A 22,135-nucleotide genomic window follows, 5' to 3' on the forward strand; every position below is an offset into this window, starting at 1 on the left:
TCTTATTTTCTCTCTTTCATCTTGACTTATTTCTTCCTCTCTTATTTTCTCTCTTTCATCTTGACTTATTTCTTTCACTCTATTTTTACCTTTTTATTTTCTCTCTTGTTTTTCTTTCCACAACTTAAGGGATCTCAACTCATCTAATATCTTATACAAGGGGTCCTTAGGAGTAGAACCCTCACCAATAACACTAGATGAAGAATGAAGACTCATGTTGGTTCCTAAGTTATGGTTCTTTCTTGTTGGGGGTTTGAAAACAAAAGGTAAAAGAAACTATGGTTGAAACTAGCCAAAATAAACACTAAAAGAGGTGTGAAAGATAAGGTAAAAACTAATTGGTAAAAGGCAAGCTATCTAGGTTGTTTGACAGTGGAAGGTAAAGAAAATAAGCTATGAAAGTAAGCAAGAAATGTAAACTAGGCGAATCCTAAGAGTGTTTGGATGACCACATTTAAGGTTCCCAACAAAACACTCACAATCCTAAGGAAAAATTGCCTAAAATTATTACACACAAATGGAATTAGGGTGACTTATTGGAGGCTCCCAACTTACTTCCAATGAAAGACCTTTTTGTTACAAAATTTGAAAGCAATGAAAGTAAATTGTCAATTACAAAATTACAACAAGGTCCTCAACTTTGGTGGTTGTTCTCTCTTTGGTGATTCACTCAATTTGGATTGCTTCTTAGTCCAATAGCTCTTAAGGTGGTTTTCCCCTTGCTTCTTGATTCAAATTCTTCAAGAGATGGCACCAATCCTCCTTTCCATTTCCCTATATGGCGAGTCACAAACAAGGAAACAAAGAGACAAGTAATAACCAAAGACCAAAAAATTAAATGGAAGCTAAACCAATAGATTTTTAACAAGAAAAATTTTCAAGGATTATTCAACAATTAAAGCAATGAAAATCACATAAAAGCAAGCTAGGACTCAAAGAGAAACCTAGAATGGCTCTAGAGTAGAGTAAAAAAAAACAAAAAAAAATAAGACTCAAGAAACCTCTAGTTTTGGCACTTGTTTTAACACTAATTTTCAATTGAAATTTCAGAACTAAGATTAGTATAAAATAGACACCAATTATAGAATAAGTTTTGAGCCAAAACAACAAGCACACTTCCCTTTCACTTTTTTTTCGTGGACACTGATTTTTTTTTCCAACTTCTGTGATTTTTATTATTTTTTCCTTTTATCCAAATTGCTTGGTTCTTTTTTTATAATTATTTTTTATATGTTTAGAAAATTCAGTAAAAATTTCAGCTCAAAATTCGTAGTGACCAATTGCCAGTAATTTATACAAATTTGTATGTTCAAGCTACCAGCACCAGCAATTTCAACCTAGAAATCAAGAGTAATGTTTATGTTGCTTAAGGCTTGGATAGTTACAATTTGTGTTTGCTTATGCTAAATTATCTTGAATAACACAATTCAAGAGAGCTTAAGACTTATTTTGATTCACAAATCCAACCACAACTCTGCACCACAACTCAACTTCATCATAGGCATCATGTAGGAAACATAGAAAACAAAAACAAAGTTCAACAACAAGACTACTTGTAGGAATTGATTTAGAACATGTTATGAACTAAATAACATGCATGAATTAGACTCAAAATTCAAAATATTGACTAAGAATGACAATAATACATGAACTAATGTATCTAGAATTCAATCAAGAAAATAAAAATTCAACACAAACTTAGAACATAATGTGACAATTATTAGGACTAAACATGACTCTAAGAGAACATGGATTAAGTGATTTGCACTTAAATTTTTGTGTTTATTTTTTTCTAATCAATATTTTGGAAGAAAATTTAGATCTAAAGGTTCAGCACAAGAAGATTATGAATGAAAAATGATAGAACCTAAAATCAACACAAAAATATGATTCAAGAGTAGATCTATAAAATTTGAACCATAGAAATGCAAGAACAAATGTAGATCTAAGATTTAATCGGTTTATTTTTTTGAATCTACTCTAAACAACACCAAACCACAAGACAATGGAGGATATACATGGAGAATAAGACAAAGAACAAGGAATTAAAGTGAATTGACCGAATAAAAAGATAGAGGAAGCAAAAGAACATCACCTAGATGAAGATGCTCTTGATACCACATGATATAGCTCCATGTGGAGCTTGTAGGCCTTGGATCTTCTTCATCAATGGATTCCTTTGCTTCTTGAGGTCTGATTGCAGCAGAATGGACAAGGAGAAAGATGAATGGATATGCCACTTTGAGTAGAAGATGAGTCTAGAAGAAGCTCACTACCATAGGAAGCCATAGATAATAGCTTGAAGGAAGAAGAAGATGAATGAAGGGAGAGGAAGAGAAGAGCATGAAATTTAGTGCCTCTAAAGAAATCTGAAATTTGAAGTTTAATTCTCAAATGCTCAAAGTTGAAAAAATGTACACACATGACCTCTATTTATAGCCTAAGTGTCACACAAAATTGGAGGAAAATTTGAATTTCAATTCAAATTTCACTTGAATTTGAAATTGAATTTGTGGAACCAAATTTTCACTAATTATGATTAGTGAATTTCAGTTATGGTTCAGCCCATTAATCCAAGATCAATTCCAAGATTCTCCACTAAGTGTGCTTAGGTATCATGAGGCATGTAAAGCATGAAGGACATGCACAAAGTGTGATTATATGATGTGACAATGAGGTGTAATAAGCAAATGCTCACCTCCCCCTCTAAAATTTAATTGGATTGGGCTTCTACCAATTCAATTAAATTTATTTCCCAACACACACATCAAGTATTCACTTAGTGTGTGTGAAATTACAAAACTACCCCTAATACAAAAAGTAGTCTAGGTGCCCTAAAATACAAGGACTGAAAAATCATATATTTCTAGGGTACCCTACCTATATTATGGAGTCCTAAATACAAGGACCAAATATAATGACATCCTAATCTAATATGTACAAAGATAATTGGACCCAACCTTGACCCATGGGCTCAGAAATCTACCTTGAGGTTCATGAGAACCCTAGGGCCTTCTTTAGCAACTCTAGCCCAATCCTCTTGAAGCCTCTGGCTCATGGATCTAGTAACTGGTCCCTTCCTAGGGAGGATTGCATCAAAGAGAAAATCCAAGAGTTGAAACCCTATCAACTCAAAATCCATTGGTAACCCTAACCAAGATTAAACTTTTACAAAGAAATCAAAATTAGATTGAATGTACACCTTTAATGTGCAGATCAAAACTTCTTCAAGCTTTATCATAGATGATCAACCCATGATGAATGATCCTTGATCAACTTGACTCTCATGAAGAAATGCAGAAACAACTCCTTAGATGACTTTTAGATTGTATTTCCAAAAGATCATAAAAAGAGTCACTAGTGAGAAAGAACATGTGAGAGCATTTATAATTTTTTACTGACAAAACAACTTTAATCAATTACCAAAACATGTAATTGACTATTTTGATCAAAATACCCTTGTTATGCATTTTCAAAATCGTGGTATTCAATTAAACTATGTGGTATTTGATTATCTCAATTAACAAAGAGCTTTTATTGCTCTGTGACCCAAAGTAATCGATTACAATAACTGGTATTCGATTATTTTGTCTTCCAAAAAGTAATCTAAGCATTTTCAGAAGCACTGTAATCGATTATAATAAGTGGTAATCAGTTATCTCATTACACAGAACCTATCCTTCTCTTGTAATTGATTATTGTATTTGATAATCGATTAATTCGATGATTTTTGGCTAAATCTCAATAAAAGATTATTCTTGTGCTAGTCTTTTCATCTTGTAATTGATTACATCAAATGATAATTGATTACACTATGAACAATTAATTTGTTTTTCTTCCAAAAACTAATTAATCAAGTCATCATGAATCATTATCCTAAAGAATGTAGAAGGTATAAAAACCACTCTAAAGCACACACATACCTATCTAGAGCAATCAATATAATGCCAACAATCAATATAATATGTCACATCTATTAAGTGTGTTTTGAGATGTCAAATATCAAAATAAAAAAAAACTAAGATACAAGATTCTTCAATCTACATTTTGTTTAGATCCCCCAAATAATTTTTGACATGTGCCAGTGTTATTTACCCAAATGGAGAGTTCTTGTTTATTTTACTATGACTAAAAGATTCTTCGGCATGATCACTTGACCAAGACCAAGTGAATTTCATGGAGTAGTCTTTGTATTGCACGAGTAGTCCTTGTGTGGCATGACATTTCATGCATGATATGTTGTCATAATTGTTTGATTCATCTCTTATGTTTGGTTGATTGCATTTAATTGATTTTTTTTCCACATGAAATAAGTATCAGCTAGATTATAACAATAGCTGTTATTCTTTTAAATAATAAAATAATGGTAATATATTTATGATAACATAAATGATATTTATTATTATATAATTAAGCAATCAAATACGTTTATAATGGAATAATTATATAATTTTCTAGATGCAAATAAAATTTTTTGCTTTTGTGAAATTTTATCCTCCATTAAAATTTAAAATAATATTGCTAAACTAACATAAAAAATATATTATTAAAATCATTAAATGTAATATTATTGCAATAATAAAAACCTCAAAATATTTTTTTAAGAATTAATGTGATTTTATAAATAAAATTTCTTAACTTAAGTAAAACTAATAATTAAATTAGTGCCGATAATGAAAGTGGAAATAAAATAATATTATCTAAAATTATAAACAATAGCAAAATAGAATCAAATGAAAAATAATAAAATAACTTTATAATAGTTACTAATAAATGAAATAATATTAAAAAATGATAAATCATAGAAATATTAAAATTTGAATAGTGAAAATAAAAAAAATAGTTGGCAAATGGCATCATGATATTAAGAAAGATATGATCATATTAAAAATGAATATTATAAAACTTATGAATTTTAATATTAATTGATAAAAAATAATAATTAAGTGATAATACAATACGAAATAATATATAAAACAAAACAATATTAGTATAAAATTTCTTATTAATTATATAAAATATAGTTAAATTTTAACAAAAATAACTCATTATAAACATTATCTTATTATTATAATTATATAATTTTGTATCTTAATATAATTTATATATATATATATATATGATTATAAAACGAATTAATAAAATTACTAAGTTTAATAAAAAAAATTTATAAATATAAGTATTCAATTTATCACTCTATTTTTTCATCAAACTCGGCATCTTCCAAAAGTTTCGTTTTTCTTTTTTAAATTTCTTGATAATGTTTTTTTTCTTAGATTTTTACGGTTTCTCATATTTAAATAACCAGTGAAAAACATGAGTATGATAATAAGTGGTAGTTATAACTTATAAAAGTGGTCTACTAGTCAAGAGGGAATTATCCAATTATTAGAAGTGCAAAATGAGAAAGTACTTTTTAAGGAAAAGCAGAAGCCAAAACTAAAAGATGTACATATTTTTGGTACGAAAGATAGGCTAGATGAGTAGAAGTACATATATAAAAAATTCAAAAATATTTTGATTGATCATGGGCTCCACAAGCCAAGCCACCCCTGATTATGGCAATTTTCGTCATGAAATGTCAATTTGTCTTAGATATTGATTGTTGACCCTTATTCTTTGCGAAATATATTTTATCGTAAGGGATTTCCAAAGTCCAAACAAATTTTAAGCCTATCTTTTACGCATGCTTGAGCATTGATCATTTTTCTTATTTTGGCAAAAACGTTAGTAAAAATTCAACGGTTTTTCCTCAAATGGTACTAAAAAATATTAACACGGCAAGTCTCCCACGTAGATCAATGCAATTCAAATTGTGATTAACACAAACAACACCAAGATGTTGAGTAATTCACATGTTAATCATGATTAACAGTACATCTTTACCCCTATATATACATAAGAAAGATACTCACAATTGCCATAGTAATATTTGGTTTTTGTGTGTTTCAGTGTAACTTCCTAAAATAAAACACGAGACAAGGGTTTCACATATGTGGTGCGTGCCTCAGTGCATGAAAGCTGGAATGGCAACAAGCAGTGGCAACACCAACACAAAATCTCAGAATGTGAATGTGAAAGCTGTTGTGACTATTGAACAAAGTGATGGTGGACTTGTGCCAAATCTCATTAATTCAGCGGTAGATGGGATCAAAGAGTTAGCTGGGAAAACACTTGTTTTGGAGCTTGTGAGTGATGAGCTTGATCCAAGTAAGTTCAACTTCTTTAGGTTGTTTTTTTTATGTTTCTTTTAAAAGAGTTTATAAGCTTGATCCAGATATTATAAAGTTTGTTTATATGGTAAATTAGGTAATTTCAGTCATTTATGAGAATTAAGTAAAGATGTTACGGTACATATATACATAATAAATTATGAATGTATTGAAATGATAAAAATCGATTTACTCTTTTTCATTTGGAGGAGTCAAATCTTTATATATTGTACCCGTCTCTGAAGTGATGAGAAATTTATAAAGTATTGATGGATGTGAAAAAGGTGTAAAAAAATAATGAACAATACAACCTTTCAAAAAAAAAAAAAAGTGATATAAATATGTTTTAGAATTTATATACTCAATTTGATTATATTAATAATTACGTTTTATATGTTAGAATTGAACACGATATCAAAAACTTATAATATACACACACTTTATTTAACCAATTGAACTAGTTTTTTTTTTTTGGTGATAACAATTGAATCTAATAATATTCTGTTTTAAAATTTAATAATTATTTGAAAATTTATTAATATCGAGATTTTATTGCAAGATAATAGTTTTTATTGTATAATTTTTTGAGTTTGAGTTTGTTGGGATTGCAATGATATTTTTTTTTTTTTCAATTAGTTGTCAGTAAGTTGAGTATGAAAAATATTCAATAGTGAAGATACTTCTCCATTCAGAGAAAAGTCTCTTTTTCTTTTTATCTATCTGATTCCTTGTTTTCAATTATTCTGTGAATGAAGAAACAAATATAGAGAAGAAGACACCAAAAAGTTCGGTTCAAAATATAGGAAAAAAGGAGGATGAGATACGGTATGAGGCTCAATTTGAGTTATCCACGGATTTTGGAAGTGTGGGTGCTGTTACGATTGAAAACGAGCAACAAGAGGAGGTCTTTCTAAAGAGTATAGTTCTTCATGGCTTCCCTGATATTGGCCACGTTCACTTCACTTGTAATTCATGGATTCAACCCAAGCATGATGGTGCCATGAAGAGAGTCTTCTTTACTGACAAGGTTAGAATTATTAAATTTTGCATTTTAAACATTTTTCCTTTTATGGAAAACAGTTTCAGATTAATACAACTTTGATAGAAAATTATTTTTATGATCCCTTTTCATTTCTATTTACAAGACACAGTTACCTAAGTTACCTAAAGTGATTAATTTAGTAATTAATAGCAATATACCAGTCCTAAACTTTTTTTTTCTTCTCAAGTATCGTTGTCATTAATATTTGTTTTTTTTTTCTCTTTTTAATTCTCTACCAGTATAATTAATTAGAAATATTTTAGTTTAAAAATAAATAATAAAATAAACATTGTATATGGGTTTTATAAAGACAAATTGACAACTTTTAATTTTGATCTTCTAAATAGAAACGAAAGAATAATATATATGCTTTTTAAATTTGTTAAATACAATATTAGTTGATTTTTTTATCATCAATATTTCTACCTGTTTCACCAAATTTGTAGCATCTTGTGAGCAGTTGGTATTCCATTAGTAAATACTGTTTTTCAAGTGATAAGTCCTCAATATTTGAGAGAACCTTGCAGCTGTCTTGGAGTCATTACCATATACGTACACCACGGCCACCCATGTTTTTCACCGTTAACATTTGTAATTTTCCATTTTATTTTTGAGTTAATTTCTTTGCATTGTTAGTGTATTTATTTTATCCTGTGAACCAATAAGAAATTTATGTCAAGTATGATTTTTAAAGTAATTTTTGTAACCATCAACATGATCATATATAGCAATGTTCGAATTCCGATTGATCTATCACATTAGTATTCAATACATAAAATATTTGACTAAAAAATTATTGAATTTTTTTCAAATATTTAATCCAAGGATATTATCGTAGGAGAGAATAGTGATAAATAGATAGGAGAGAGTCACAAAAATCTCACACTCACTACTTCTCATATATATATGGAAAATTAATCTATACATGGAACAGTCATACCTGCCATCACAAACGCCAAGAGGATTACAAAGACTGAGAGAAGAGGAGCTAGTTCTTCTAAGAGGAAATGGAGAAGGAGAATGTCAAAGTTCTGATAGAATATATGACTATGATGTGTATAATGATATTGGAGATCCAGATACCAATATTGATCTTAAAAGGCCAGTTCTTGGTGGTACTAAACAAAATCCATATCCAAGACGTTGTCGTACCGGTCGAAAGCACTCTGATGCAGGTTATTTAATCTCATGCATACTCATCTTGTCAAATATATTTTTGCTCTATATGTAACAACTTTATATTATATATACCAAGCAACAATTTGTTTTAATTGAACAAATTGAAATCTATTTGCAATATTTGATATTGCATGCAAATGTAGTTGCAGAGAACTCAAAAACTTTGACGTTATAATTGATTTTGTTTGGATGAATTTTTCTATTAGTATTTATAGGAAAAGAAAATAAAAAAGTAAAATGAATTTAACTTCTTCAAATCTACTTTGTAATTCACTTTTTGAATGACTAGATAAGAGAAAATCCATAAAAGTTAAATTGTAACTTAATTATAAGCAAATTTCTTTTCATTTTTTTTTTTACTTTTCTCCTGTATAAGTTCTTATAATTATTCAAAGATAGAATAAAAAATTATGTTAATCTAGATTTTTGGCTAGCTACCAAACAACTTAAACAGTATTAATGTCTGTTTGCACTTTATTGCATGTCTTTCTTCATCACATAATAGTTTATAACACTTTTTCTTTGTTTTCATGCAGACCCATTGTCTGAGAAAAAGAGTTCAGGGTTTTATGTTCCTCGTGACGAGGCATTTGCTAGTATAAAGCAGACACAGTTCACAAGTTCTGCGGTGTCCTTAGGGCTGAATGCGATTTTTGAATCGGTGGACACAATTCTCACAGACCCAAATCTTGGATTTTTCAGCTTCGAAGACATAGACACACTCTTCAAGGAGGGGTTGCATTTACCACCACTTAAGGCCAACGGATTATCGTTGCTCCAAAGAGTCATTCCCAAGTTGATCAAGGCTGCTAATGATACTCAGAATATTTTACGCTTTGATGCCCCAGAAACATTTAAAAGTAAGTAAAGCTATAATAATAATTTGTTATGTTCTATGTACTTAAATTTCGTAGAATGAGCTTAATGTTCTATAAAGATGATGATGATAATGCTCTATAAAGAAGCATTTAAAAGTAAGTACAGTTATATAAATAATTTATTATAAGTTCTATGTACTCAAATTTGATATCAATTTAATAATCATGCACTGCTATAAAATAGTTTTAGACTGTCCTAATAAAAATATAATTAATTAATATCATTTTTAAGATAATTATGATAATTAAATACATATTAATAGTAATTAGATGATAATATATATATATATATATATATATATATATATATATATATTTATTTATTGATTAGTTGAAACTGGTTGAGAATGATTCAACATATATGATTATTTGTGGTAAAAGTAGAGATAGCCTATTTTCTCATTTGATATCACCAATAAACCTGTTTATTGCACTGCTTCATCTAAATGCACTACAAGTTTAAGTGCAAAAGATGTTGGCTATATATGCTTGAATATTGACATTGATTAATTTTGGGTTGCATTGGAGCGAGCCTGACATGCCTTGTTAGCCAACGAAGGTGGTTCGGTTGGTAAGAATACGATCAAAACACTTGTGTAAACATGGCTTAAGGTGAGGGGTGAAGAGTGCTATAATTATGAAAACATTTAGAAGAATTATGTTCCATAGTAGTTATGGTTTACAAGGTTAAGAAATATGAATGATGACATATTGGTAGACACGTGACCCTTTGAAAAGTTCGGGGTTGGTGCATTTGGGCCAAATGATAGTATTTTTTTGTGAAAGTGGGCCAAATTACAGTTGATTTTTTTATTGTTCTTCAATACCAAGGAGAGGCTTGGATATTGAGAAAATAATTGTTGTGAATTTAAGTGCAGCGTGAATTGGATGAAGAAGTCTCGCATCTAAATTCAAATAGAATTTTTTTTTGGTGAAAAGAGAAATCAAGGCTAAGACGCCAAAGGCCCATAAGAGGCTTGGATATTGAGAAAATAATTGTTGTGAATTCTATTTCCACATATCGTTTTTCTTCTTTTCAAACCTCTCTATATACTTTTGTTTTTATATAGTATTTTAGAAATTAATATTCGTGGAAAATGATGTAAAGAGAAAAACAGGGTACAAATAGAATTTTCATGCCCTGTAAGAGCCTTACACATTAAAGCGAGCACAAACTATAAAAAAAATAAATGAAGACGAATATATTGATTTAAGATATTCGGTATAATTTTATTTTTCTTTTAAAAAAAAGACAGGTTATCCTTTTAGAGAAGATTTAAGTTATGTAAAAAAAAATAGGTTATTTAAGCTAATAACATAATATCAAGTGATTGAACCTAAATCTATAGCCTTCCATGAAAGTAGTAAGTTCATTCCAAATCTCTTGTTGAGAGTGGTTTTTGGTATTGCAGGGGATAAGTTCTTTTGGTTTTCAGATGTGGAATTTGCTAGGGAGACTTTGGCAGGTGTCAACCCATATAGCATCCAATTGGTTAAGGTAAGAGTAGCTACAAATATTTTGATTACTTCTTTCACACTATTATGTATGCACAATAACTTTTAAACTTTTCTTTTATGTTTTATTCATTTATTTAGGAATGGCCTTTAACAAGTAAACTAGACCCGCAAATCTATGGTCCACAGGAATCAACAATAACTAGGGAAGTCATTGAGCCACAAATTATCACTTATGGAACAATTGAAGAGGTACCAACAAAGCATTGATGACACTTTATCAAATTAAGAATATATATTTACTATGCTCAAAATTTGTATATTTAATTACATGCAGGCCCTTAAAGAAAAGAAGTTGTTCATGCTGGATTACCATGATTTATTCTTACCATATGTAAGCAAAGTGAGAAAAATTAAGGGCACCACATTATATGGATCACGAACATTATTCTTCCTCACTGATCAAGGGATATTAAAGCCATTAGCTATTGAGCTCACTAGACCACCTATGGATGGAAATCCACAATGGAAACAAGTCTTCCAACCTTCTTGTGATTCAACCAATCTCTGGCTTTGGAGGCTTGCTAAAGCTCATGTTCTGGCCCATGATTCTGGTTATCATGAACTTATAAGTCATTGGTGAGTACTATCAACTAAATTTTTTTGGATCCGTCAATAATTTGACTATTCTTAACATTTAGTTTGTACGAATTTCAGCGAAGCTTAACTAGTGCTAACATGTAATTTTGTTTTGTAGGTTGAGGACTCACTGTGTCGTGGAACCTTTTGTAATTGCAACACATAGGCAACTTAGTTCCATGCATCCAATTTATAGATTATTACATCCTCATTTGAGATATACCATGCAGATTAATTCCCTTGCACGTGAGGCACTTATTAGTGCAAATGGGGTCATTGAAATTTCATTCCTTACTAATAAATATTCAATGGAATTAAGCTCTGTGGCATACGATCAACTTTGGCAATTTGATTCGCAAGCACTTCCCAATGATCTTATTTCCAGGTAAAGTTATCAGAAAGGTTTTAAGTTTGATGAGAAATACTAATAATATACTCTTAAATAAACTTTTTTAAACACATCTTTATGATTATTAAAATTTATTAGAAATTAAAAAATTCAGTCAACAATCTCAATTCTTATTTAATTAATTCTACTGATGATTTTGTAATTTTGAATTGTACTCAACAATTGAATATTCTGAAAAAGAGTGTGTTACAAATTGTTTCCTAACCCTCCTTAGTTTAATTATGTTTTCTTCTTTTTCAAAACCACATTAAGCATTCAATTGTTGATCTTAATTTTATTCTATCTATCAGGGGAATGGCTGTGGCAGATCCTAATGCACCACATGGCCTAAAGCTAACAATTGAAGATTATCCTTTTGCCAATGATGGTCTTCTCATATGGGATGCCATCAAACAATGGGTCACCGACTATGTCAACCATTACTATCCAACCCCAAGCATCATAGAATCTGACCAAGAGCTCCAAGCATGGTGGAAAGAAATCAGAACAGTGGGTCATGGAGACAAATCTGAAGAACCATGGTGGCCAAATCTTAACACATCAAAAGATCTTATTGACATCATAACCACAATAGCTTGGGTAGCATCTGGTCATCATGCAGCTGTGAACTTTTCTCAATATGCTTATGGAGGCTATTTCCCTAACCGACCCACAATTGCAAGAAACAAAATGCCAACAGAAGACCCTTCTGAAGAAGAATGGGAAAATTTTCTAAACAAACCTGAGCAAACTCTTTTGGAGTGTTTCCCATCACAAATTCAAGCAACATTAGTGATGGTAGTCTTGAACTTATTGTCAGATCATTCACTTGATGAACAGTACATTGGGAAATACATGGAGCCATCATGGGCTGAGAATCCAACTATAAAGGTAGCCTTTGAAAGGTTTAATAGGAGATTGAAGGAGATTGAAGGTATTATAGACTCAAGGAATGGAAATAGTAATTTGAAGAACAGACATGGAGCTGGAATAATGCCTTATGAGTTATTGAAGCCATTTTCAGGGCCTGGAGTCACTGGAAAAGGGGTTCCATATAGCATATCTATTTAAAGTTTGGTAATTTAATTAAGGCCAAATTAGAACAATTTGTTTTTATTGTTATGTGCCTCATAGGGTCCTAAATAATAAAATATAATGGCACAATGTATTCTTCATATTTTACATTTTATGTACACGGATTATGTTATGGCACTGGAAAATTCCATATCTAGTTCTTCATTTAGTAAAGAACTAGTCTGCAACCCGTGCACATGCACGGGTTGTTTGGTAAGCATTTTCTAAATGTTGATGGACACCAAAATAACAAAGTTGTTTAACAGGAAAATGGAGATTAACAGCAAAATGTTGATTGAGAACAAAGTTGATTAACAACAAAATACACTGAGTAAACATTAACAGAGTTTGTTGAAACTACATGAGCAAGATTTTTTTTCTCAAAGGCAGTCTAGTTGTTGTCACTATCCTCCCAATCCTCCTGCTTCCTAATTATAATATCCCAATTTTTTTTCATAATATCTATAGTAAATAGAGATTTCATCTCCATTATCAAAGTTCATTTCTTCAAGAAAATCGTACCATGGTTAGAGAACGCCTTTTCCACCAATAGCAGGATTCAGGGTTTCAACTTTCCATTGCAATGGGGGGCCATGTCGCCTTAAGAGTGTCATGTGATTACCGCAAGTTTTAAGAGGAACTTCTGTACAACGGGGGAGTTTCTGTAAATTGGAAAAAGTAGAATTATTAAAATGGAAAAAATGTGTTTAAAGAGATTAAGGTATGAAAGTCAACTTACCAGGGGTTCAGGAGAATCCAGCATTTGCTGAGTAAGTCGAAGAGTCCAGATATGCTTTCTGGATGAATGCCTCTGCCTGCCACAAGTTTGCCGCTCCAGTGGTGGTATGAAATGTATGTCAAATACAAAGTGATGGTCACAGGCAAAAAAGTTGATGGTGGTTGACTCGTAGATTTTCAAATCTTTCCTGAAGTTTTCGAGTCCATCTGCTAAATACACTTTTTCTTTGTGTTGTCTGACCCGTATTTCGTAGATGGCTCCATTGTATCTCATATGAACAAACTCGGGATACTGTGGTGCCCATTGTGTATGGTAGAACGCTGGAAGCTGTATGGTATTCTGTAAAAAAAGTGAGAAATATAAATGCATGTATATGGAACAATAATACTAATGGAAGAATTGGAAAAAAAGATGACTTTGTCGTTGTTGAAGGCAGCGATAAACTGAATGATCAATGGCGGTCCGATCATGTGATTTTTCATCTGCAATGACAAAGATATCGTAGTTTGAATAGATTAAGTGTAGATCTTGAAGAAAAGGAAGAAAAAATTGCCTGGCGTGAAGAGGAGAGTAGGAATGACTTACTTCACTTGATGCTGTTAAAGATGTGCGGTTCATTTTGTGGATGGTGTGGAAGTGGAGTCTGGACAGAAAAGTGAAAGAGGATTTGTAGGAGAAGGTAGATTATAGCGTTTTCTAGAGTGTGGTATTTAATATTTGCTTGTTTCCAATGGCATAACTGACTATTGATTTGATCATTGCTTTTAAAGTGAGCACGATTGTCAATAGGTGTGAAGTGAATAATTGTGAATTGAAGAGATGCCAAGTAAATGAAGAGTTTTTGTTGGAAGTAGAAGCTTAACACCGTTGATAGTGTGGGGCAGTAACGGTGTAGATTTATTTTGGGCCTGGATATGAGGATTGGGGCAATTTCTAGAATTGCTTGTTAGGATTTGGTTTTTAATGTATTGCAGAGGGGGTATGATATGGTATTTTTTAATCATATGATTTCTGAAGGATATATATGGCAATTATTTAAAACTAACTATGTCATGTTGCATAACTGGATTTTTTTAATGTCTTTTTTTTTTGTAAAATAAAAATTATGTTGTTTTCAACCAATGGAGTATACGCAGCATGATCTGATATATTTGCACGATTGGCATGAGCGATTTTTTTTCATAGTCGCACAAAATTGCCACGAAAATTTGATAAATATTGTTTAAAGGATAATTATCATATAAGGAGTAGCGTATGAAACAAAAAGGAATTTTAAGCTCAGTGGAATGCTAGATACTTTATTATTGAACTTCAATAGTTTAAATTTCTATATTTCGGAGAAAAATAAAGAAATTTTTTACAGGTAAATGTCAAAGCAACAATTTGGGCTCAGATATATTAAAGTCATTTGATTCTAGTTCACTTGTAGTAGTTGTTATTTGAGGATGAGAGGAGGTCATTGTATGATTTGGCTGTAAAAGAAAGCAATTGAATATGAGCAACATTGTTTAATTAAGTAAAAGACATTTTTAAAGCTGTGATAGCACTATGCTAAGCTGTGATAAAGTGCTAAATATTCAAAGGTTATGAATATCTTTCTAAACGGGTTAATAATATAGCCTTAAGTAAATGAAATTATAAATGGAAGATATTAATGTGATAATTAAGATTACATACATGACAATGTAAAATTTAAGATTGTAATATATGATATCATCTTTGGCTGTATGTTAGAATGTATATGAGTAAGATAACAGTTAGGAATTGTTGCCAATAAATAGTACAATTTGTTGTTTCAAAATTTAGAGTTACCTTGTAAGATTTTTGAAAACCTCTTTGAAGACTACATTGGTAGTATAAGTCATATTTTTTTGGTCTTTATCATGAATAAGAACTTTTAATCCTTGCCTTGAATTGACCCTTGATAATGCAACGTATAATTGTCCATGGCGAAAGACTGGTTTTGGCAAATAAAGTCCAACCATAGAAAGTGATTGGCCTTGAGACTTGTTAATTGTCATTGCATAAGATAGCATGATTGGAAATTGCCTTCTTAAAAGCTTAAAAGGCCATGGTGATTGTGAAGGTGACATTGACATTCTTGGGATGTAAACATTATCGCCAAGATTTTTGCCAGAAATGATTTCAGCTGCAATTACATGTTTGGCTAGTCTAGTAACTACTAATCTAGTACCATTACACAGACCTTGCGTTTGGTCTAAGTTTCTTAGCAACATTATAGGACTACCAATTTTTAGCTTGATACGATGATTTGGCAGACCAAATGTGTTTAGTGAATTGAGAAATTCAGTTGTAATTGATTGGAAATGCCAACTGTCAATGGTTTCTGACTTCTCTATATAATCAGAGCTTAAGTATTCCATTTGTTCACCTATTATATTTATTTCAGGTAGCATGCAAAGTTAAATAGAGGATAAATACTGAATAGATGTTAGTTTTTGTAAGTTTCAGACATGCATAAATACCTGGAATCAAGGAAAGTATATAATCATTGACCTCTTCAACTATTTCATTGGTGGAAGCTAATATTGCTCTACATTTGAAGAATTCAGGATTACTGTGATGTTCATATAAATCTTGAAATGTTGATTTGACTATAGCATCAATGGGGTCATTATATTCAGTAATCAGTAGGTACTCAGGAATTTCAACCGTAGCATATCCATCATTTTGATTCCCAAAAACTTCATCTCCAATATCTAGAATCCACTTTGCAAATTTAGTAGTTTCTTGATCATCAATTGATTGGGGCATTGCCTTGTAAACGCAAGTTTTTGCTGAGTGTTAAGACTTCACAGGAAGGCTACATATATGATGAATTGATTGTTGCATTTATAATGTCTGAACGACTTCCTCTTGGAATGGCTGGCAGAATTTGTCGGAAATCTCTACCAAATACAATAACTTTGCCTCCAAAAATTTGATTCGGATTTTTTTTCTTTAATAATGTCTCTTAAACTTTGATCAAGTGCTTGAAAGCAAAATTTGTGAGCCATGGGTGCTTCATCCCAAATTATCAGATTTGTCTGATTTAACAATTCTGCTAGCTGACTTCCTTGAAGTATATTGCATGTTAAGTCTTCGAAAATTGGCACAGGTATCTTAAATTTGGAATGGGCAGTTCTGCCTCCTGGCAATAACAGAGAAGCTATGCCGCTAGAAGCAACCATAATCACAATTTGATTTTTTGCCCTCAATGAACTTGCTAATGTTCTCCATATGTATGCTTTTCCTGTACCTCCATATCCATATAGGAAAAACTTGCCACCTTCACTGTTGTTGACAGCTTGCATAATTTTGTGATAAATTTGTTTTTGTTCATCTAGAATAAAAAATAAGTTGAGATTTGATAGAAATGAAGAATTAGTAGATGCAAAATTAGAAGATACAGATGGAATTTAACTTTGTTAAATACAATTTATAATATATGAATTGGTAGATTACTTGTCATAGATAGAAAAAGATTTTCGAATTCTGGTCTAGCCTCATCATTGTTGTAATTAAGTTCAGATAATATCAAGTTATTCTCTAGACACGATGCAGGATTTGCACCCTCAGGATATGGCATTGTAGGATAGTCTTTGAGTGATTTTTGGTTTGGATGTAGAAGTTTTTCAATTTCCAGTAATGTTAAATTTTTAAGTTGCTCATCATCAATCTCTAATTCTAACAAATGATAAAGAAAATAGTTAAACAATGCATATCTGTGATGTTATTCAACATAGAAAGTTACAAATTGATTAAAACTAACCTGTGTTCAGAGTTGTTTTTTTATAATGATATGCAATGTCTTCAGCTAACCAATTCCATGTCTGATTCCAAAGTTCTTCAAGTTTAGTAATGGCACCTGATAATAGCATTAAGACAAATAATTTCCTCAAATAATTAGTTGTGCCCCAGTCCTTAGCTTCTTTGATTGCTTCCACAAATTCTCTGTCATCTTGCAAAAAAACCCATTGCGAAGCATGCTTCTCTATATGTCGGGTATAGAACATTTTCAACTGTTCTAATATCCTCAAATGAAGTAGCTCCTTTGCATGTAGTAAGCATCATTCTTAGATAAAACAATTCACCAGTGGTTGGTGGAACCCATATTAGCCTACCACTTGTATTGCCTTTCTTTCTAAGGTTCCATGATCTAGCCTTTTGGTTGTACACGAATTTGGAAACAAATTGTGAATAAGTAAGATTTCTACCTTCTGAAAAACATTTGTTGCTATTCATCCAAGCTAAGAATTTTGAATATGAAATGCTTGGCTTTGACAGGATATCATCTATATCATCATCATCCTCATAAAGAACATTGTGTTGCCCTGGCAGATGAAAATGTAATCTCTCCACAGCAGGCTTTCTAACATGTATTGGAAAACCAAAAATTCTCCAAGTAGCTTCGCATGGAGAAATATATCTAGCATAAAAAATTCATAATTAAAAGAATTAATTAAAGAAACAATGAGTAAATTAAGTATACATCTTAAATTAATATTACCTGCAATCTACATATTCTTTAATCTCATCATTTTGAGTGATAGGATTCTCAAGTGCACCATTAGCATCATAAATAACAACAGCAGTGACTCTGTCACAGCCTTTGTTTATATATTTAAATAGATATTTAATGGAAGTATTTTGATTACACCATTCAATATTTATATGTGCTTGGTATTTCCTCAGCAATTTTGCATTGTAAGGTACTATATATCTATTATCAATAGTAACTTCATTCTTTGAAATTGTACGACCATCATTTCTTCTACGATAGATTGGATAGCCATTTGAATCTAAAACAGTTTGAGGGTGAAACATTTTAGGGTAAAAACGGCTACACTTGCCTTCTTTCATACATGGAGACTTAGATTGCAGAATTCCATATGGCCCATGTACCATATGATTTTGGACTAATGTATAGAGTTCAGGGTCATTTTCATGTGAAGGAATTTCTGCTAATATTATCTGGTCAATGTCATATGAAGATGGATATTTATTATCTGGGTGTAAGAATAACAATAAATGCACATGAGGAAGTCCTCTTTTTTGAAATTCAATTGTGTGCATATCTGCAATTGTTAGTTGATCATAGTAATAGTGCAACAGTAATATAGAAATTCTATATAGTTGTATCATATGAGAAAAAAATGAAAAGCAATAAACAAATGTATAAGTTAAAGAAGCATATTAATGGCAAACTCACATGCGACTACTTTTCCAAGTAGGTGTTTTTTTGTTAAGTCAAAAAGCATCTGTTCATACTTCAATCTGAAAACACGTGAGATAAGATTCGGTCTATCTGTTGCTTTTAGATTCAAAGGTGCAAGTACTCTACGAATTTCATGGCAATTTAGATTACAAGTTAAAGTAATAAAAAGATTTGGAAAACCTACATGACTGCATATTGTCATACCATCAAAGTAAAGTTGGTCCATATAGCGTGGACTGCCAAAAACGTTTGAAGGCAAAATCACTCTTTTCCCTTTAGATAAGCCTTTACTGCTTCCAACATCCAATGATGTTTGTAAACTACAATACTTGTTAACTCTAAGTTTTTTTTGGTTGTTCCTGATGTAGCTAAGTCTTTCAGACTCAACCATGGTGTATGCTTCAACGATGAATTGTTGGAATAGTTTTCTAGAATGCAACAAAGTTTGTGCTTCATTTGACCTGGACTGCAGTCTATAAGCAAACCACTCTCTCATCGTTAGATGATTTCTCTTCCTTTTTCTGCTGCTAGATGTAGAACAGTGAAGTATATCAGGTCTATATCCATCTTCACCATAAGGGAAGAGTAAAGGGTACTGGAGTCCTAGATAGCTAGAGTGTAATTCATGAATTCTTTGTAATTCTCCATTTTGAGTTTTAACAATAATATCCCTTCTTGAGTCTGGATCAAAATCACCAACAATCAGGGCAGCAACTTCAGAAACATTTGGGAGATTGTATGTACGACCATCTTTTTCACGTGCAGCTATCAATTTCAATTTTACATTATCTAGTTGACTATCTGTCAATCTGTCCCTGGCCATTCTGAAACTTTTTGCATGGACATTGTGCTCATCCAGCATTTGACTTAAAGTTGAAACAATCTCTAGTTGAATTACAACATGTTGGGTACAAAAAACAATATAAAAATACAACCATTGGTGTCAGAAAACATGTTTTCCCAATCAGAATTCTTCATATTTGATAATAAAAGAAACAAAAGAAGTACTACCTCATTGTATTAATTCTATTTTCAACTTCATTCTGTGTATCAAAGATATATAATTGTCCAAATTTCGGTTGTTTTCCAGGCATTGGTAATAAGCTGCCTATTCGATGACATGGTTGACCCTGAATTCTAATTGTAGGAGGTCCTCTGCTTTCATTAATTGATTTGTCTAGCTTAATACCAGAAGAGGTAAAGGCAAACATCATGTTATATGTCCATATGTTACACTGATAATTTTTACTATCACTTGCATTACCATCAAACAGAAGTCGTTCAAGATATTTTGGTGGACTTTATAATAATGGAAGTTCAACTTTGTCATCTCCACAACATAAGCTGAATTTTGAACTTGCTGTATTTTTATCTTTTGAAATTCTTTCATTATACCACATTTTTGCATTGCAATGTCTACATTGCATGGCCTGATCACCCAAGTTAGAATAGCCTGAAATTGTTTAATGAGATAGTAGAATTTAATTTAAAGCATATCAGTCGATATCCTTAAGGTTATATCAGAGCTATAATTATTACCTTCAGTATCGATTGCAGGTTCATTACTGTTGGATTGGCAATTTTCATCCTCAGACAAAAAATTAGAATCAAATGCTGTAACAATTTAGGTTAGATATCATAGATATAATTAAAATTTGGGAAAAAAAATTGAGTAAGGATTTTCTATCATCGTACCTTGTGGAGATTCAAAATTTATATCCTCTAATGAATCAGCTGTCATGACTTAAGAATAGAGACAAATTAAGTCAAGTTGAATAGACTAATGCTTTTTTAAAAGAAAACATCTTATTTATAATTTCTCACCATGACATTGTATATCTTTCAGAGTGGAATCTATAGTTGTCTCATGTGATCTGTCAGGCTGAGTCTTTTTTTTTTTTTTTTGCAGGATAGCTTTCCTATACATTCTGGCTTTACCTGAGGTAGATGCATTTGCATGTGTATTATTTTGCATGTTTGTAGTTGATATCAATGAAGTTGTTTGGTATATCAATTCACCACGACAAAAGTTTTGAAATGCACAAAGAGGAAATTATACATCAAAGTAATTACAAATGTCTAGTTGTGTAATAAAGACAAAATTAAACATGCAAGTTGAATTAAAGTAGCTTCGAAAATGAGTCATGTAGCAATGATCAGACTCACATGTAAAGATATTGTATATAGAGGAGTAAGTTCTGAATATAGAATCAACTATGTGATTGATCTGCACGTTTAGAGCTCAAGAATTTAGAACGGAACTTGGAACAAAAGATGGAATATTTTGTAAATTAATAAAAAAATGTTAATTGACATCAAGCAAGAGATGACAAATATGAAATCCTGGTTTGGGGGATTAAATGTGATTAGACATTTTTATATAATGGATTTCATAATTAATGAATAGATTTCTTTTGGCATCCAAAATTACAGCTAAAGATTCATCGGTAAATTAATAAACAAATCTCAATTGACATAAAGCAAGAAATGACAAATATCAAATCTGGGTTTGGTGGATTAAATGTGATTAGACATTTTTACAGTTATTGTAATAAAAAAGAAAATTACGCATGAAATTGAAATTAGAACACAAAACTACAACTAAAGATGCACGGTAGAGAAAACTTTGATATCGAAGGCTGTCCAATCTCTCTTTGATTGATCAATATGTCATATTTGCAATTCTTATTCCTAATGGAGTCGAAATAATTCTTGCCTTGAATCTCTCTTTACTTAGTACTGATTATATTAAATTTCAAAATTAGTTGTGTAATAGCAATAAAGATAGGATTAAATAGTTTTGAAAATTACTTAATATGTCAATCTATTTTACTGATTGTAATGACTCATGATTAATATTTAAGTAGTAAAAAAACTGAGTTTAATTACTAAATGTCAGCTTATATTTTAGTTCATGTGTAATTCGTTCAAAAAAAAACCTTAATTCATCTGTTATCTTGACTTGTTAACATTCATCAGCATTCTTGTATTGAATCGAAATAATCCTTATATTGAATCTCTCTTTAATTAGCACTCAACAGAGAAAAGAAAAAAATTTAATTCATCAGTTAACTTGAGTTGATTACATTCATTAAGATTTTGACAACAATAATCCACAGATTGCAATTTCATCACAGTATTAACAAATAGAGTAATGCAAAGCCTCAAAAAACTATTGCTACATTTAATCAAAGAGGAAAAAAAAAGTTTTGGTTTGGAACTACAAAATGAACTTAACGAAAATGAGAGAGGAATGGTATTCTACAAAATAGCCAGCAGTTAATGTTCCAACAACATCGTCCATGCAAAGA

At 31.1% G+C, this 22,135-nt stretch overlaps 1 protein-coding gene and 1 pseudogene across 1 annotated transcript; one reads left to right on the forward strand and one right to left on the reverse strand.

Annotated features, from left to right (window-relative positions):
* Window positions 1-5,924: 5,924 nt before the first annotated feature.
* On the forward strand, window positions 5,925-13,020 carry LOC114402548 (linoleate 13S-lipoxygenase 2-1, chloroplastic-like). Its single transcript, XM_028365170.1, has 9 exons — window positions 5,925-6,210; window positions 6,968-7,239; window positions 8,189-8,429; window positions 8,970-9,293; window positions 10,724-10,809; window positions 10,908-11,018; window positions 11,104-11,405; window positions 11,524-11,790; window positions 12,105-13,020. Exons 1-9 carry the CDS (start codon window positions 5,994-5,996, stop codon window positions 12,862-12,864), a joined length of 2,580 nt encoding a protein of 859 aa, XP_028220971.1. The 5' UTR covers window positions 5,925-5,993; the 3' UTR covers window positions 12,865-13,020.
* A 374-nt stretch (window positions 13,021-13,394) lies between these two features.
* On the reverse strand, window positions 13,395-20,565 carry LOC114401871 (annotated as a pseudogene).
* Window positions 20,566-22,135: the final 1,570 nt, after the last annotated feature.

Source organism: Glycine soja, chromosome 20 (assembly GCF_004193775.1).
Source record: "Glycine soja cultivar W05 chromosome 20, ASM419377v2, whole genome shotgun sequence".
NCBI lineage: Eukaryota > Viridiplantae > Streptophyta > Magnoliopsida > Fabales > Fabaceae > Glycine > Glycine soja.

Excerpts from the sequence above, each read along its gene's own strand:
- LOC114402548 (XM_028365170.1), top strand. The coding sequence starts at position 5,994 with ATGTGGTGCGTGCCTCAGTGCATGAAAGCTGGAATGGCAACAAGCAGT. Across the intron at positions 11,406-11,523 it reads CATGAACTTATAAGTCATTG|GTTGAGGACTCACTGTGTCG; the intron begins GTGAGTACTATC and ends TTTGTTTTGTAG. Across the intron at positions 11,791-12,104 it reads CCCAATGATCTTATTTCCAG|GGGAATGGCTGTGGCAGATC; the intron begins GTAAAGTTATCA and ends TCTATCTATCAG.